The sequence below is a fragment of the Equus przewalskii genome, chromosome 19 (assembly GCF_037783145.1).
Source record: "Equus przewalskii isolate Varuska chromosome 19, EquPr2, whole genome shotgun sequence".
Lineage (NCBI taxonomy): Eukaryota > Metazoa > Chordata > Mammalia > Perissodactyla > Equidae > Equus > Equus przewalskii.
The window spans coordinates 49,869,718-49,886,259 of record NC_091849.1 but is presented as its reverse complement, the minus strand read 5'-3'; the positions used below and the strand labels follow the sequence as shown (position 1 = coordinate 49,886,259).

At 40.5% G+C, this 16,542-nt stretch overlaps 1 protein-coding gene across 3 annotated transcripts in view; it reads left to right on the top strand.

Annotated features, from left to right (window-relative positions):
• Positions 1-16,542, top strand: part of PKHD1 (PKHD1 ciliary IPT domain containing fibrocystin/polyductin) — a 414,808-nt gene that overhangs the window by 196,567 nt on the left and 201,699 nt on the right. For all 3 annotated transcript variants that reach the window (XR_011529807.1, XM_070584791.1, XM_070584792.1), the window contains exons 46-48: positions 895-1,030; positions 3,401-3,647; positions 15,384-15,561. Coding sequence is in view for 2 of the 3 variants with exons in the window: in XM_070584791.1 (XP_070440892.1) it covers positions 895-1,030; positions 3,401-3,647; positions 15,384-15,561 (561 nt within the window). In the remaining variant the exon portion in view is untranslated. The remainder of the gene's footprint in view (positions 1-894; positions 1,031-3,400; positions 3,648-15,383; positions 15,562-16,542) is intronic.

Here is a 16,542-nt window from a genome sequence, read left to right as displayed (position 1 = left end):
TCATATAAATGGAATCAGATAGTATGTAACCCTTTGAGACCGGGGTCTTTCACTCCCAAATGTCTTTGGGATTCATCTAACTTGTTGCAAGAAGCAATATTCTATTCCTTATTATTGTTGGGTAGTCTTCCACTATAAGGATGTACTACAGTTTGTCTATCCATTCACTCGTTGAAGGACATTTGAGTTGTTCCCAGATTTGGTGACTGCAAATGGAACTGTTATAACCATTTGTGTAACGTTTTATATGAACGTAAGTTTTCATTGCCCTCAGGTAAATACATACGAGCTGAATTGCTAGGTCAAATGATAAGAGTATGTTTAACTTTATAAGAAACTGCCAAACTATTTTCCACAGTAGCTGTACCACTTTGCATTCTCACAGGCAATAGTAGGAGAGTTTCAGTTGTTCCTTATCCTCATCAGCACTCGTATTGTCATTATTTTTTATTTAATCATTCTAATAGGTGTATAGGATATCTTATCATGATCCTTTGTTATATATGTGATTTGCAAATATTTTCTCCCAGTATAGATTGTCTTTTGTTTTTTGGTGAGGAAGGTTGGCTCTGAGCAAACATCTGTTGCCAATCTTCCTCTTTTTGCTCAAGGAAGATTGTCCCTGAGCTAACATCTGTGCCAGTCTTCCTCTATTTTGTATGTGGGACACCTCCACAGCACAGCTTAACAAGTGGTGCTGGGTCTGCAACTGTGGTCTGAAGCCATGAACCCTGGGCTGGCAAAGCGGAGTAGGCAAACTTAACCACTACCCCACTGGGCCTGCCCCTAGCTTGTCTTTTTATTCTCTTGCTTTCATTCATATAGTGTAAGTTGCATTTCATGTGGCCAGTCCTCTTATTTTTCTATCCTTTTTTATTCTCTTCTTAATCACAGGGAAGCCTGTGTATGTCAGCTGGGATCAAAACTCCCAAAAGGCAGGAACTGGTAGTATCTAACACAACCTTTGTTAACTTTGATCTCACTGAGTGTGTGGCCATCAGGACCTGTTCGGGCTGTTCCCGAGGACAGGGTAAGTTGTTTGAATAGATAAGACAGATGGTAAATAAGGCTAATACTCAAGTAAATGTGATAAATAGTGGCAAAGCCATTGTGATTCCATTATTTCTTTTAGTTATAAGATTGCATCAGTAGAAATTGCGGCTCAAATCTCCTAAAAGAAATCCTAGAGGATGCCAGGGATCCCAATGGGGCTCCTGCAGCTCTCGGTTCCTATGTCGGGAACTCTCCCACACTTTCCCACACTCCCGTATGGTGCTGTGTCTCTGCTGGCCTCTGAGCTTCATAAAGGAGGGATTATGTCTCTCCTGATCAGAGATTTATCATTAGTACCTAGGAGCCTGGTGCCCAGTAGATTCATGCATTACATTAATGAATGGAGTTGGATGGACCAAAATATAGATATAAATTAACACACATGCAATCTTTCCTGAAAAAGCCAGAGTTCAGGTATTTGAAGTTTTTAGCATCCCAAGACTTGTTGTGTACACAAAGAGAACCCTAGGAATTCTTGCTCACTTGTTAACCACATCTCAGAGGTGGTAAGAAATACCTTGGCAGACTCATGGGCCAAGGTGAAAAGAAGTAGAGAGCAATCTAGTTGATTTGATCACTGTAAACAGACAAACCAAGTAATTCAAGTAAATATGCTCTTGTGGTTTGAATCACCAATTTAGATAATTGTTTGTTTTTTTAATTAAATGAATAATCAGCAAGTCTCCACTTTACTTTTTTTTTTCTTTTCCTGTATAGGCAGAGCCAAAGATTATTTTTATTTGGGTGGCATCTGAATTTAAGATTGTAGAAATAATAGTAGGAATAAAAACTGCCTTATGGCAATCACTTCAGATCACAATTCCTCAGTTCTTTCACAGCTTCACTGTTTCATATCATTCATAAGACACCAAAAAAAAAACACACTACTCCTTATGGGTTCTAATCTCTTCTCACCGGATGATGTTGGCTAAGCCATCTCTTTCATTTGTTTAAAAATTGACTATTCTAGGTTCTGTTTAAGGAACTAGGGGTAGGGTACAAAGAAATGACACATGGTTCTTGTCTTCCAGAAGCTCTCAATCTAGACACAAAAATAGATGTCTAAGACATTGTACTAGAGTGCGATGAGTACAGGCCTAGAGGACTGAACAAGGTGAGATAGGGGAGAAAGGAAGGGGTCACGTCAGGTTGCGCTCTCGAGCAGGGTTTTGAAAGGCGAGTGGAAGTTCGCAAGGAGGAATAGGCAGGGAAAAGTTTCTAGATATTAGGAGCAGCATATGCAGACAATAGAAGTTCCAAAGAGCAAGTTGTGCTTGGGGGATTGCAAAGAAGTCCAACGTGACTGGATTGTAGACAGCAGGTGACTGTCGTATTAGATGAACTGAAGAAGTTACAAGAGGTGGGATCACGGAGTCTTAAATGCATGACTTAAGTCACTGCATGGACTCTACTGGAATGCAAAACGAAAACATTAGGGCCTCTGTTTATTTGTATCTTATTTTTTAATTTTATTTTTTGTCTGTATTTTATAGTGTACATGATACAGCAATCCAGTAGCATATGTACTGAGAGATGTGTACTGAACTTTTACATTTTAACGACAAGGGTGTGTGTATTAGAAGACCTGGGCAACTGGACTAACAGTACTGCCAGTGAATCACATGGAGCTGGTGTGAGGGAAAGACTGCTAAGGAGTGTTGCCCTAGAGTTGTACTTAAAAGTGTGTTACTCTTGCTATTTGCCCACATGATTGATTGAATATTGCTTTTGAGTGTAAATGTTTAGAGTATAAATCTTGTAAGAGGTGGGGTTGGACTCACATAGAAGAGCTGGAGCAGAAAGGTTGAAAGACTAACCTGTAGCACTTTAGTATTTAGGGATAAGTAAATTGGTGTTCTATGCCTCTATTTCCCACTAGACAACGGTTTCTCACCCTTGGCACTGTTGGCACTTGGGGCTGGATAATTTTTTGTTGTGGGGATTGCCCTGTGCATGGTAGAATGGTTAGCAGCATCTCTGCCTCTACTCACATGCCAATAGCACTGCCATCCACCCAGTTGTGACAGCCAAAGATGATTCCAAATGGTGCCAGTATTCCCCAGGGGACAAGACCACCACTGGTTGAGAATCACTGTGCTAGAATACAGTGTGCACGAAGGCAGAGCCGGTACTGCTCTTGTTTCCCTCTGCATCTCCAGCACATACCACAGAGCCTGGCATACAGTAACCACTCATAATATGTTTTTTCTTGAATGAATGAGTGAATTGTAAAAGTGTATAAATATGCAATTTAAAGTACTGAAAATATCCCGTGAATTCAGCTGCCATTTGTTACGATAGTCTTTTGTACTATTGTGTAACTGTCTTTCCATCTTTTGACTTGTAGGTGGATTTACTGTGAAGACCAACCAGTTGAAGTTTACAAACTCTCCAAACTTAGTTGCATTTCCGTTTGCTCATGCAGCAATTTTGGAAGACCTGGATGGGTCTCTGTCTGGCAAAAATAGAAGTCACATTCTTGCTTCTATGGAAACACTTTCAGCTTCTTGTTGGGTGAATACCAGCTTCAGTCAGGTTGTCTCCGGCAGCGTCTGTGGAGAGGATGTTCTCTTTCATCGTATGTCTATTGGCTTGTAAGTTGAATTAACTGTACATTTTAGCTTGCCAATGCGCATGCATATATCGTTCAGACCATTGATGTTTGTAGAAGGGATGTTGTTTTTTAGATTCTAATTAAGTTCTACAAAAGTGGTGTGGGAATGATTCTGACAGCTGTCAAATCACAAGTTTATGGTAGTTTTAGGCTGCTCCAAATGGCAGCTAACTCTCAATATCACTAGATCGGATCTCGTAGCCCTTGACCTCTCATTGACATTTTGAGCTAATAGCTTCCTATTGAAAAGACTTGCAACCAACAGATAATTTTAAATTTATTTAAAATAAAAGTATTATTAAAAAATTCCAATAATGTCCATTCTCATTTATATACACATACTCTCCTTAAGCTCTTTTTAAGTGTTCAAGACGCTCCAGGGAAGCAATTGCTGATGCCTTCCTATTACTTGCAAAGTTGCTTCCCTCCAGTTCATTTTCGTTGTTAATTTCATGAACTATTGGATTCGTACAAAACATTTCCTATTAATATTGGACCAAGGACTCCTTGGTTATGCTACTCAAACTACCATTAAGTGAGCAGCTGGGCTGTTTATAATGCATAACAGGCTTGCTTCTGCCCTCTTTAATTTCCAGGTAATGATTGCTGAGTGTCGAGGGTTCTTTTACCTATTTCAAATGCATTGTATATATTTAGTCACATTTCTGTCCTTTCTTTGTTTTAAGTGCATGAATATTAAGTCAAATGATTCAGCCAGACCATGTGAGCATCTTATTTCAACAGGTAAACTCCAGAGAGTGAGTCAATGTGGTCAGGATTGCACTCACTCTGCATTTTGAATGCATATGGAATCAGTATCTTGACATTCTGTTTTAGAAGTCTTACTAATACACTGCTAGCATTGAATAGTCTGAAAATTTCCCCCTTTGGCTTTCCAAGACTGTTTATTATTCTGTCTAATGTTAACAGGTTCAATTCCAGTGAGCAACATAGCAATGTGGAGGCATATATTCTCATTTCTAACCATTGGGAGTGTGCAGAGCATGACTTTTTTTTTTCATTCTCAGGGATGCATCCTGATTTTTATTGTTATTTTACTGATTTTACCAAAGAAGTTTTAATGGATATTTTGAGATTTGTAAAAGTTAGTGATTTCTTATATGCATTTTTTCAAATGAGGAAAATTGAAACAGATTCATGTAGTTACAAAGAACAGTAGGTGCTTGTGTGATATTTATTTCTCTGTGGTTTTGGTACTCCTTTTTTATGCCTTACTTTGAGACCTACTGGGAGACCGTCTGTTAGAGAGGCATGTAGCAATGTGGTGTGAGAAGGCTCTGTAGCTAGAACCGTCTGAGCGTCTGTTCTTGGAGATCTTTGAGACAGGATGCTTAGCTGCTTACCTTGGCAGCAGGTCATGATCCAGCACTCAGGGACTGACGAGGTCAAAAAGACAATAATCCTGATATGATCTTCTCAGATTCAAAGGCTCCTATTAGGGTGGAAAATGTGTCTTGGTTTGTCTGGAAGTTTCCTGGTTTTAAAATAGAAAATCTCATGGCCCAGAAATCCCTCCAGTTTTGAGAAAGCCAGGATGGTTAGTCACCTTCCTTCCTAGGCTTCTATTTAAAAATTTTGGGGTTGACTCCCAGGTCTATGGACAAATGCCCAACTACCCCAAATTAGCCTCAGGGAAGTCTCAGCTTGCTCCCAAATATATCTCTTGGCCCCAGTGTCCTCACCCCAGGAGAAGAGGATTGGACGAGATGATCTCTAAGACCTTGCTTGTCAAAGTGCATCAACATCACCTGGGAGCTTGTTCGGCCCAGGGACTCTCAGGCTCCACCCTAGACATCCTGAATCAGAATCCCCAGGTGATTTAGGGTAGTTTTAGAAGCACTGCTCTGAGGTCCTTCTAACTTTCTCTTTCTATGATTCTATCCTTAGCTATTTGTGCTCAGTGACTTGATCTTTGTCCCAGAGCATTATAACCTCATTAGGAGCATGTCAGAACTAATGAGCAATTTGAATTCAGCATAGATACAAACTTTGCTGCATTTCATGGAGAAAGGATTAATTTGTTGTGCTGTTTGCCCTGGAGCAAGCACCCTAAGAGTTGATTTACAAAGCTCTCACAGTCATGATCTTTTGGGGTTGCATGTTGATGGAGATGTGATATGGCACAAGCACCCTGCTGTCCTCACTCATCCTCCTCCCTCAGCACAAAGTCTCCAGAGGGCAGGGTGTGAGGCCTTACATAGCTGCGTAAACAAGGCACCCCATTGCCCGCTGGCTAACAGCCAAGTGGTTGGAGTGTGATTTCTTCCTTGGAAGGCCATCTCTCTGGTCCATTTTCACTGTGAGTTCTTTGTTTGGCATTGGTGACCTTCTGTCCCTGTGCCTTACTACCTTATTTAAGTCTGATGGGTGCCCTTATTGGTGGCACTTCCTATTTTATAGCGCCCTTTGACTCAACCCTGCCAGATGGGTTGACAGAGGTATATAAATATTTGAAGTTGGTGATAATGTTTAACAGTGAGGTGAAGAAAAAATTCCCACCCTCTACAAGGCAGAATCTAGTTTGTGTTTTGTTAAAGTGACAACATGCTTGATCAGCATGAGTGCTGCTTTATATTGTTCTCTCTCTCAATCGCCAGTTCTAAGAACGTGCTCTCTTTAGGAGCCACAGGTGTTCTGGATCATTTCCTTTCCTAGCTTCTGTTTCTACTAGTCTCATTCTACCAACCCCATCCTTCCTGATAAGACATGGGTGGCGGTAGCCCTACCAATGTAAGTCAGAATCTCATTTCAGAAAAATATCAGTGACCAGTTTCTCTGGAGGTCTCATAATGATGACGTACCTCACACAGTTCTTGGATTTATTGATCCCCAAATTTCTTCTATTTTCTTCTGTATAGTGATAATTACATGGAACACAGATAATATTACCCATAGGTCTTTGCGTGTTGATTCTAGGTCTCCTTTGTCAGCTCTTCTCCCTGTCCCTTAAATGCTAGTGTTCCTTAGGGTTCTGTGAGGAGCTTTCCTTTCATCTCAAGTCGTACTCTTCCCAAGTGATCTGGATTATTTCACAGCCTCAGTTCACATTCACTGATCATTCTAGACTTTTTCCCTCCAGTTTACACTGCTCTACTGAACTCCAGACCCATTTATCCAACTCACCTTAGGATCTGCACTGTCCAGTATTGTGGCTAATGAACACTTGAAACGTGGCTCATCCAAATTGAGATGTGCTGTAAGTGTAAATTATACACCATATTTCTAAGACTTTGTAGGAAAAAAAGAATGTAAAATATCTCAATAGTTTGTTTATATCGATTACGTTGAAATGATAATATTTTGGGTATATTGGGTTTAATATATTATTAAAATTAATTTCACCCGTTTCTTTTCACTTTTTAAATGTGGCCTCTGTAAAATTTAAGATTATGTTTGTGGCTTGCATTTATGGCTTGCATTGTGTTTCTATTGAAGAGCAATGCTTTCAGTATTTCCTCTAGAGTGTTTAACAGCCATCTCAAACTCCACTTGTCAAAATTGAACTTATGGTCTTTGTCCATAAATCCATTCCTCCCTGGGTGTTCAGAATCCCTAGGTGTTGAGGCAAATGCTTCAATTATCTAAACCAGAAACATGGAGTCACCCTTGACTCATCTTCTTACCTCATTTCTCCATAAGTCACCTACTAAGTCCAGTCCATTTAACCTCCTTAAAAAATCCCTCTTGAGTCTTCCTACTTCTCTCCTTCCCAGCATGCCCTCTCTAGTCCAGGCCATTATCACCTCTCACCTGCATAATCACGGCAGCTTCTTAGCTTGCTGCCTTGCTGTGCTCCTATCCTTAAACTTGATAAATGCAGATCTGGTCTTGCCATTCATTCCTTCTCTTGCTTGAAACTTTTTAATGGCTTCCTATTGCCTCCTGAAGAAAGTCAACCTTCCTTAATGTCTCATGGGCCCTTCATGACCTGCTCCTTGTTTCTAGTTCAGCATCATCTCTCAGCACCCTGCCCTCCCTTCCCAGCATTCTATGCCTCAGCCACACTTCTTTGGGTCTTTCAATTCATAAGGTTCAGCTTTCATGAACTCAGCACGAAGGTCATTTTCTCTGGTAAGCTTCCCTGAGCTTCCTGCACAGGTTTTGATCTCCCTGCTGTGTGCTGGCTCTCTATACCTGCTCTAACCAACACTCATAGCTCCTGCATAGCTCTATAATTTGTCCCTCTCTTCTCATGCATGGTAAATAGGACAAGATAGTGTTCTTGTGTGTGTGTGTGTTTGTATTTTAGTGTACAATACCACCTTGAACACATAGTAACTTAATAAAATTAGTATTGAATAAATGAATATAAATAAAAAAATTATGGGTGCACCAAAATCTTCCTCTAGCATCCTTATCGTCCATTTCTCTTAGGACATACTTATAAAGAGTCCATGGCACTCAATTTTTCTTCAGAAGACCCAAAATTAAAATGCTATTCTCAGTCTTTATTTCTAAAATTCCTGGGAACATCTAATACTTAAGAATGTCCTTTCATAATGTCTTCTAGGCTTTGCTTTCCTGGGGCTACCCGTTGACCAGATGATTTATTTTAACAGCTGATCCTTTCTCCTTCTCTGCTATACCCCTACCCCACCCCTACTGAGTCATCAGTTCACCTACATTTGCAATTGTCTTCTTGCCTTGGTGGTGTAGCTGCATAGAACTGTGATGAGGAGAATGAGCACTCAGTGCTCACAAGTACCGCCTGGGAATTGTTATTATTCTTTTTGGTCTAGAGCGCTCTATAACCTTCAGTGGTCATAGACTATTCAGATTAAAAATCAAACCTTGATCTGTCTTCCAATTATTGACTGGATGGAGTGTGGGGGAATGAAAAGAGTTTGTGAGATGTTGTTGGTTGACAAACCAGTCCTTCTAACTTTTTATAGGATGTATATAAAATAAAGTCAGGACATATATTTATATTTAAAGTTATTTTTCAAACACTGAAGAATAGAGAAGTGATTAAGAATCATTTGTGGGTACAAGTCATAGCCCCCCCACCCCCACTTCCTAGGTGTACTCCTTTGGGCAAGTTTCTTCCCCTCTTTCTGCTTCAGTTCTCACATCAGTAAAACAGGCATAACGGTATTTATCTCACAGGATCATTGCCTGGTATGTAGTAAGTGCCCAATAAATGTTGTCTTTAAGAAGTCTCTGCGTTTGTGATGTACAAAACAACATATAAACATCCTGCTAATTTAATAAAATACTATAGATTATTATGTTTCTGAGAAACAAATGCCTGGCAAGGGAATTAAGTTTGCTCAAATGTAACTCAATCCTATTCTTGAAAAATAGGGAATACTTTCCAATAGTCACATGAAGTTGTCCCGATCCAGCAAAACCTCCCAGGGAGTCATAGACTCTGGAGTCGTTCAGGACAGTCTTTGGTTCATTGTGCCCCAATACCTTCTGTTTCTTCCTTCCTGCTTCTCCTGGAAAAGACAAGGTTAATGTTCTTGTTGATCACCTTGAGTCTTAGATCGCGCTTAATATCCTCTCCTGTAGTGCTAGCGTTCAGTTTTCACCTATGCAACTGCTCTTAATGTGTCAGTGTTCAAAGTATGAGGCACCCCCTGCCTCTGTGAATGCAAAAGTAAAGAAGAGTTCAAATGGAAATTTTGGCCTAGCTCTTCCTTTAATAATCGCCTAACTCTCCTTCCTAGGGATAAAGAGGCACAGCATCACTAATAGTATCTTTTCAGTCCTCAAGAAAAAAACCCATGTGAGACAGGAAAATTCCAAGAAGTGTTATCCTTTCTTGGCAGCAGAGGTTACAGAAGCAAATAGAAAAAAATCTAAAAGTCGCAGTGAGCCCCAAACTGAGGAAAGCATCAGTACTACATGGTTATGAAATTTTATGAATCATAAAGGGGTCCAGTAATGTGCTGGTAAATGTTTAGCAACTAGCTCTCTAGAATAAAAAGCCCTAACTTGTGGTATTTGCCTAATTCCGTGGTGAAAATACTCTTACATGACCTATGTAGGCTACCATCATGGCGTTGGGAAGAGGGGCTGACAATTAGCTCATGAGCAGGTGTCAGTCGGCTCCACCACAGCACCAGGTGTGTGTATATATATATATAAAAAAGGGAAGATACGCTTCTTAGTCTAACTCCCTACCTGATACATAAAATCATTTTCTGATATTCCTGACAGGTAGTTGTCTACCTTGGGGTTGTAAGCTCTGGTGGTGGTATTCTCATGTGCTGAGGCAGCCATTCCAGCTGGAGTCAGCAGATCAAGAGAAGAGATGCAATAGTGTATGAAGGACCATCTAAGCAGGATGATAGAATCTCTTGCTTCTCTTCATGGATTAAGATAGAATAAGCAAGAAGCGTTGTCCCAAGTGTGTTACAAAAACCATAGACGCTACTTTTGAGGAGATGCTAGGTTGATTCTGGGGCTTCTCTACAATAAGTTATTACTGCTTTAGCCAACTATGAAAAAGGGTAAACAGAAATATACACTGGCAAAGTCATGGAGGAGTGGTGTTGGGTGCTCCTGCCAGACACACGAGGATTATTTAATCATCTGGCTTGCCTCTCTCCCTACCAGCTGTATTTCGTATGTGAATTTAAGGATTGTTAAAAGTTGAGGGGGAAGGCTGAGTGTTGTGATTTCTTTCCTCTTACTCAGAAGGAGAAATATTTAAGTGCTTCTCAATTAATAAGGGCATATGTCAAACAACCATTACTGCTACACGTAAAATAGCACTAGATGACGACAGGTCAACAGGTAGGATAATGGCCCTTTCTCTCTGTGAGCCTAGTGTATTTTTAAAAGATGCTCAAGCAAGCTGTGTTGCAAAAATTTGTTGGTTGTGCTCAAAATTTTGACTTTGTCCTCTTTGTGCAGTGAAAGATGAGAGTGACAACAGCAAGCACTAACCTTCAATAGATGCTAGCAGCACCTTTTGGGGCTGGTTATTATGATGTGTCTGGCTTAGGAAGTGTGTCATTATAAAGGGTTTATTTCACAATTGTTCTGAATTTAGAGCATTTAGAGCTCAAGACAGTGTTTGTCTTAATACACAGAGATATGGACTCTGAGGAAGAGTAAGCTAATGGTAAACACAAAAATGGGAGTTAATACTTATTCTCACTGGTATTGCTGATTGCCTAACAAATCCTTTCTAAGCAGTATACATTCAACAGTTCTGCACAGTGCAGGGGCACTAAATGACGTAATTGTTTACGCAACTAGGATTGTAAATTGGTACTTAAGCTGGGAAGTTTTATGGAGAGATAGTGCTATATTTCTAGAGGAATATGTCTCAATTAAAAACAGCCTTGGTTATTAAACAAAAAAAAAGAACAAAAATTAAGACACTGCACAGGACAGGGAAGGCTCGTAGTCCTGTTGTCTTTTTGATTGTGTATACGAGCTGTTGCTGACGCCGAGGTAAGGGTTAACATTTAAAATGGACCGGTTGCCTCCTGATTTCTTGCACATAAAGCCATGAGAAGTTCAGGGAGAGACTTCTTCCCGTAGTAATGAAGCTCTCTGCTGCTAATGGCCCATGCAGACTCCCTTGGCTCCTCCAAATTAGAAACACTTTTGTGTTCCTTTGCTTCATTAAAAGTAAAGAGAGGGAGATTGGTGGCTATTTAGGGCAAGCAAAAATTGTAGTAATTATGGTTGGTAAATTCTCTTCATGGGGTTCTTCGATGCTTGATGTTCTTTTGGTGCTTTTCAGAAGAGCCCACCACTGTCACTGCTGGCATTTGGCCTAGAAGGATGGGAGCTGATTTGACTCGGAATTTTTGGCCCCCGGTCATGGTCAACTGAAGGCATCTTGCTTACTGGGAGATGGGTCTTTTACATTTTGATTTGCTTTTCCGAGTGCACCATATAACCCTTTCCACTACCAGCTGTGATAAAGGTATACGTGATAACCTCCTTCTGTACCAGTATTGCACCACAGAAAGCTGGTGCTGCACATGAGTGCCTGTGCAATTACATCCCGCATAAGCCTGGGTTGAGATGGATAGGGTGGCCTGATAGGATCAGGGCAATGCAAGAAGAAGGAGGAGGAGAAGATAATTTAGGATCACGATGTGCCATGGTGGGTCTCTGGTTGATCAAGGGGTTAGCATCAGGTTACTGGATGCTGGTTGGAAGAAGAAGGCATCAAAAGGAAGGTACAAAAGTCCCAATGATGAATAGACTTGAATAATTCTTAGCATTTAGGGGGTCATGTTGACAAGGGCCTTCAGAAATTGGGTGGTATGATCTGAAAGGTGACTCCTTCAACCATTGAAATAAGAATTTGTAGAAACTGAACCAGAAGAAATCATGTCCTAAAAATTGATTTATAACTGTGACACTGATGGAAATTTGAGAAATAATTAAGTCTAATCAAAGTGGCCAGGGGGATTCTTGGGGTCACATTGCTGGAATGAGGAAACTTTTCTGGAAATATGATATGATATCTTAAAGTGAGTGACAAAATATAGGTTGGTAAGGCAAAATGAGTGACAAAGTATAGGTTGGAGGAATTCAATATGAACAGATGGTTGCATTTGAACAAAAAGAATTCTTCTTTTGGTCTATAGTTAAAAAAAAAACTATTTGTAAAAGTGGTTTAATTGAGAGCACTTGACTAGGATAAAAGAGGTATAAGTTCATAAGGAAGTCTTAAACCAGGGCCTACTATTAGTGTAGATTGCTTGTATATGCCCAGGAAAGGTTTTCTGACCACTAAATGTAAGATTTTAAGGCCTATTGGCAAATATCCTGTTGATTCGGGGTTGACTGTTAAGTTCTGATAACTTGTGATCAACTGCTTATCTCCTTCGAATAATAAGTTTACAGGAAATCTCCTGACACTCATGTGGTTTTCCGGGTAAACTTCACTGTTGGGAAGAAACATCCCTAAGCAGTTCTTTGGAGTGTTCTAGTCCATTTAACACTTGTTTACTCATTCAACAAATGTTTATTGAATACCTACTATGTGAAAGGCAGTTTTATTTTTTACTGTGAATTATTAAATGGAAATTCTGATTTATCAATTAGTGTCTCTTGGATTTAGGTCTTGTGATTCATTTTCCAGAGCCCATATATCTCTGTGAAAGCTGAAAGCATGCACTTTCAGAACCTGAAACACTCAGAATCATTTTCTGGACTGTGGGGAATCCCACCTTATATACCAACCATGGTACCTACCACAGCCAACTTATCTACATCTGTGGTATTTCTTGGTTCCAAATTCTCTTTTCTTAGCACATTTGCTTTACAATCATTTCCCAGAAGCCTATATTTATTCATTATATATATTAGCTGGTCCAAATTGTGCTGGATGATCTCCTGGGACTCTGAGGCATCGTTTTAGTCAAGGGAAGAGGGAGCCATGACTATGGAGGACAAATGGCTGGAAAATACAAGGAAGAAAATTAAGCTTTTAAAGCTAGTCTAAATATTAAAATTTAAAAATAAATTCCATAAACAGAGGAGGAATTTGAGGATGCGAATGCCCCTTAACTAGAAGGAGGGACAGGTTAGAATATGGAGGAAATTCCTGTAACGGACTGGAAGTTCCAACAGATGACCCGCATGTCCAGTCTGAGTCTAAGAATATGAGTTGAGGATTGTCCTTTAGTTCCAATTTAACTCCTGACAGACTTATGAAACACACCCTCAGTATCCCAGGTGCAGAGAGAGGAAGAAGTCTCCCACCCCAAGATTTCTAGTTTCAGTAAACACTGCGTAAGGAAGGCTGGGGAAAGAGTAGTTCTATTCCAAATGCCCTGAGCATTTTTCATCCCTTTCATTTTATTAATTAGCAGATGAAACAAAGGCATTTGACCTTACAAGAAATATGTGTCAAGTGCTGCATGGCCAGGACCAAGGCTCTGTATCCTGAAAGGTTTTCTTTTTTTTTTTTTATTATTATTTATTTATTTTTTTGAGGAAGACTAGCCCTGAGCTAACATCTGCCAATCCTCCTCTTTTTGCTGAGGAAGACTGGTCCTGAGCTAACATCCGTGCCCATCTTCCTCTACTTTTTTATATGTGGGATGCCTACCACAGCATGGCTTGCCAAGCAGTGCCATGTCCACACCTGGGATTCGAACTGGCGAACCCTGGGCCACCGAAGCGGAACGTGTGCACTTAATCGCTGCGCCACTGGGCTGGCCTCGTGAAAGGTTTTCAAATGACCAAACATTCTGGATAAACCTCTAGACACTGAAACACGTAGGACAGAATGGAAGATCTGGCACATCTGAGGTTCTTTCTTAGATGAGTTGTAGGTAGATGTTGTTGGACTCGGGGATGGTTATTGAATACTTTATATACATTATCGCTTTGAGTTTTCTAGTAGCTTATGAGATACACGCTCTTGTTGCCTCCATTTAAAAAAGAAAAGCAAATTAAAGCTTAAAGGAGGTCAGTAATTTGCCCAAGTTCATACACCTAGTGCACACAGATGTAGATTCCCAATTTACACCCATTTGACCAAAGAGCCCAGGCATTTAACAGTAAAAACAGTTTCCTTTTATAATATGCCGCTGGATTGTAAATCGCCTTCGGATTTGCTCATGCCGCACCGCACTTTGAAAACCCAACATCCTCCTTGTCTCCTTTCCCTCTACTTTGAGAATTTAATTATCTGCCTGCAGCAAAATGCCACAGTTAAAGATTCTCGTGAAAACTAAACCAAAGGGGGAAGGGCGGTCATAATGTGTATTGATTTTTTTTTTTTTTTACTTTTGCTTTATTTTTTCTGTCCACTTTGGCTTTCTTTGAGGATCTTAGCATGTGGCTAAATCTATTGATGTTCTAGTGAACTGTTAAAAATCGCTTTCTGGGATGAGCTACGTAGAAAAATTTGTAGAAATTTAAAAATTTCTAGTTCTACCTGTGACATTCACATAATACTTTTGCCATACTGTGCCTCAGTTTCCTCATTTGGTAAAATGCACATCTTCTAGAAACGCTTCGTGTAAATTAGAGAATCGGCACCAACTGCGTTAGGGAGAGCTCACGCATGCATTCTTCACAGAACACACACGATTTGAGTGCCCACTGTGGGCAGGGCCATATGTCAGGATACGGGATACCAAAAAGGAGAAAATATCTCTAACTTGAGGATCTCACAATCTATGTTAACAAACAAAAAAGCAAACTCAACAACACTTAGGTGTGGTAGTAGCGGGGAGCCCTGGGCATTATGCAAGCCCAGGGAGAGGAGCCAGGTTCCCTCTCCACTCCAGGGAAGGCTTCCCAACCATTTGTGCTGGGCAGTTGGAGATGGGCTTCTGAGAGTCGAGGCACTTTGGGTTCTGGGTCTCAGTCATTGCTTCCCACAGGAATATCTATTTACCAACATAGTACGTTTTCTGCTGCTGATAAACCTGGTCTATGGCAAACTTCTGGCCGTGGACATTCCTTTTTTAAAATAACGGTGTATAGTCCTGGCCTATATGAACTCATTCAGATGGCATTTATTAGTGTCCTCAGATCTGAGCGTTACTATCTCTAATCCACCAGGCCAGTGTAAAGCACAGACAATCCAGTGGCACTTTCTCACTGGGCTGTTTTGAAAACCTCAGTACACACAGACAAAGACGACCTGAGACAGATGGGGAGAATAGAAGATGAATTACAACGGATGGAAGAGGAATGCATTAGATCCAGAATGGACAAGTAACTTAAAACCCATTTTTTTTGTTTTAAATCACCCTAGAGCTAATGCTCCGGATGTTTCTTCTGATTTAACTATGACGGACAGCAGAAATAAGACAACCACTGTCAATTACGTGCGGGACACATTGTCTAACCGTTATGGCTGGATGGCTCTGCTCTTGGATCAAGAGATGTATTCACTGAGATTCGAGACCCCTTGGATCAGCAGATCTCTGCAGGTAACCCAGGCATTCATTCATTCATTCATTCATTCATTGGTGTGTCACATTTCCCAGGAGTTCTTATCTTTCCTTCTGTGAAATACTAGTTTGCAGGTATGAGCCTCTTCTGGTGCTGATAAAACGGCAGCAGCCTTTGGCTAGATGAATGTAAACTGAAAATGAGATGTTTTTAACTTGAAAATTGTAGAATTTGTTTAAATCTCACCCTGAATGCAGAATGGTTCTGCCTGAAAATTTAACTTCATTAACACCATGGAAAATAGCTTCGAAGCATTCTATAGAATTGTATTCTTATATTATGGCTTAAGAACCAAATTACTTCACAGAAGTGTTTGTAGCCAGAGAAAATGTCTTAACAAGGCATTTTGACATTGCATACTGCCACCTTGTGGTCAAAGATTATTTTGCAGATGAAAGTCTAGACATCCATTTGGGTTGGGGTGAAGGAGTGAAATGGTTAGGGGAGGGAAGATAGGAATGATCATGTGGGAAGTGGGTGCATTTTCTGAAAAAAAAAACCCAAACAATCTAGTGGATTCCCTCAAGCTCCTTTTCTTCCTTTTAACTCATTTCTTTCTTCCTCTCTCATCATACACATTCTCCCTAGAGGTGTGGGTCTTTGGGAGCTGGAAGCTGCTTTAGGTATGTCACGGTTCTGAGGAACTCAAAGCAGAATCCATTTTGATCCTCTCACCATGGCCCTCAGAAAGGATGTGCACCTCTCTTTCCTTCCTTTGAAGTTCCCAGGAGAACATTCTGGGAAGTTTTCAAAGGTAAAGGCAGTAGACTGGTGATTCTGGAGGAGGATGCCCTGGGTTTCTATCCTGGCTCAGCAGTCTCCTGCTTCAGGATGTGGGGCGAGTTAATCAAACTCTGCCTGCCTCAGTTTCCTCATCTGTAAAATGGAGGCAGTAATAGTATCAATCACTGGGGGTCTTTCCAGGATTGAACGACTTGGTATGAACGGTACCTGAGCAG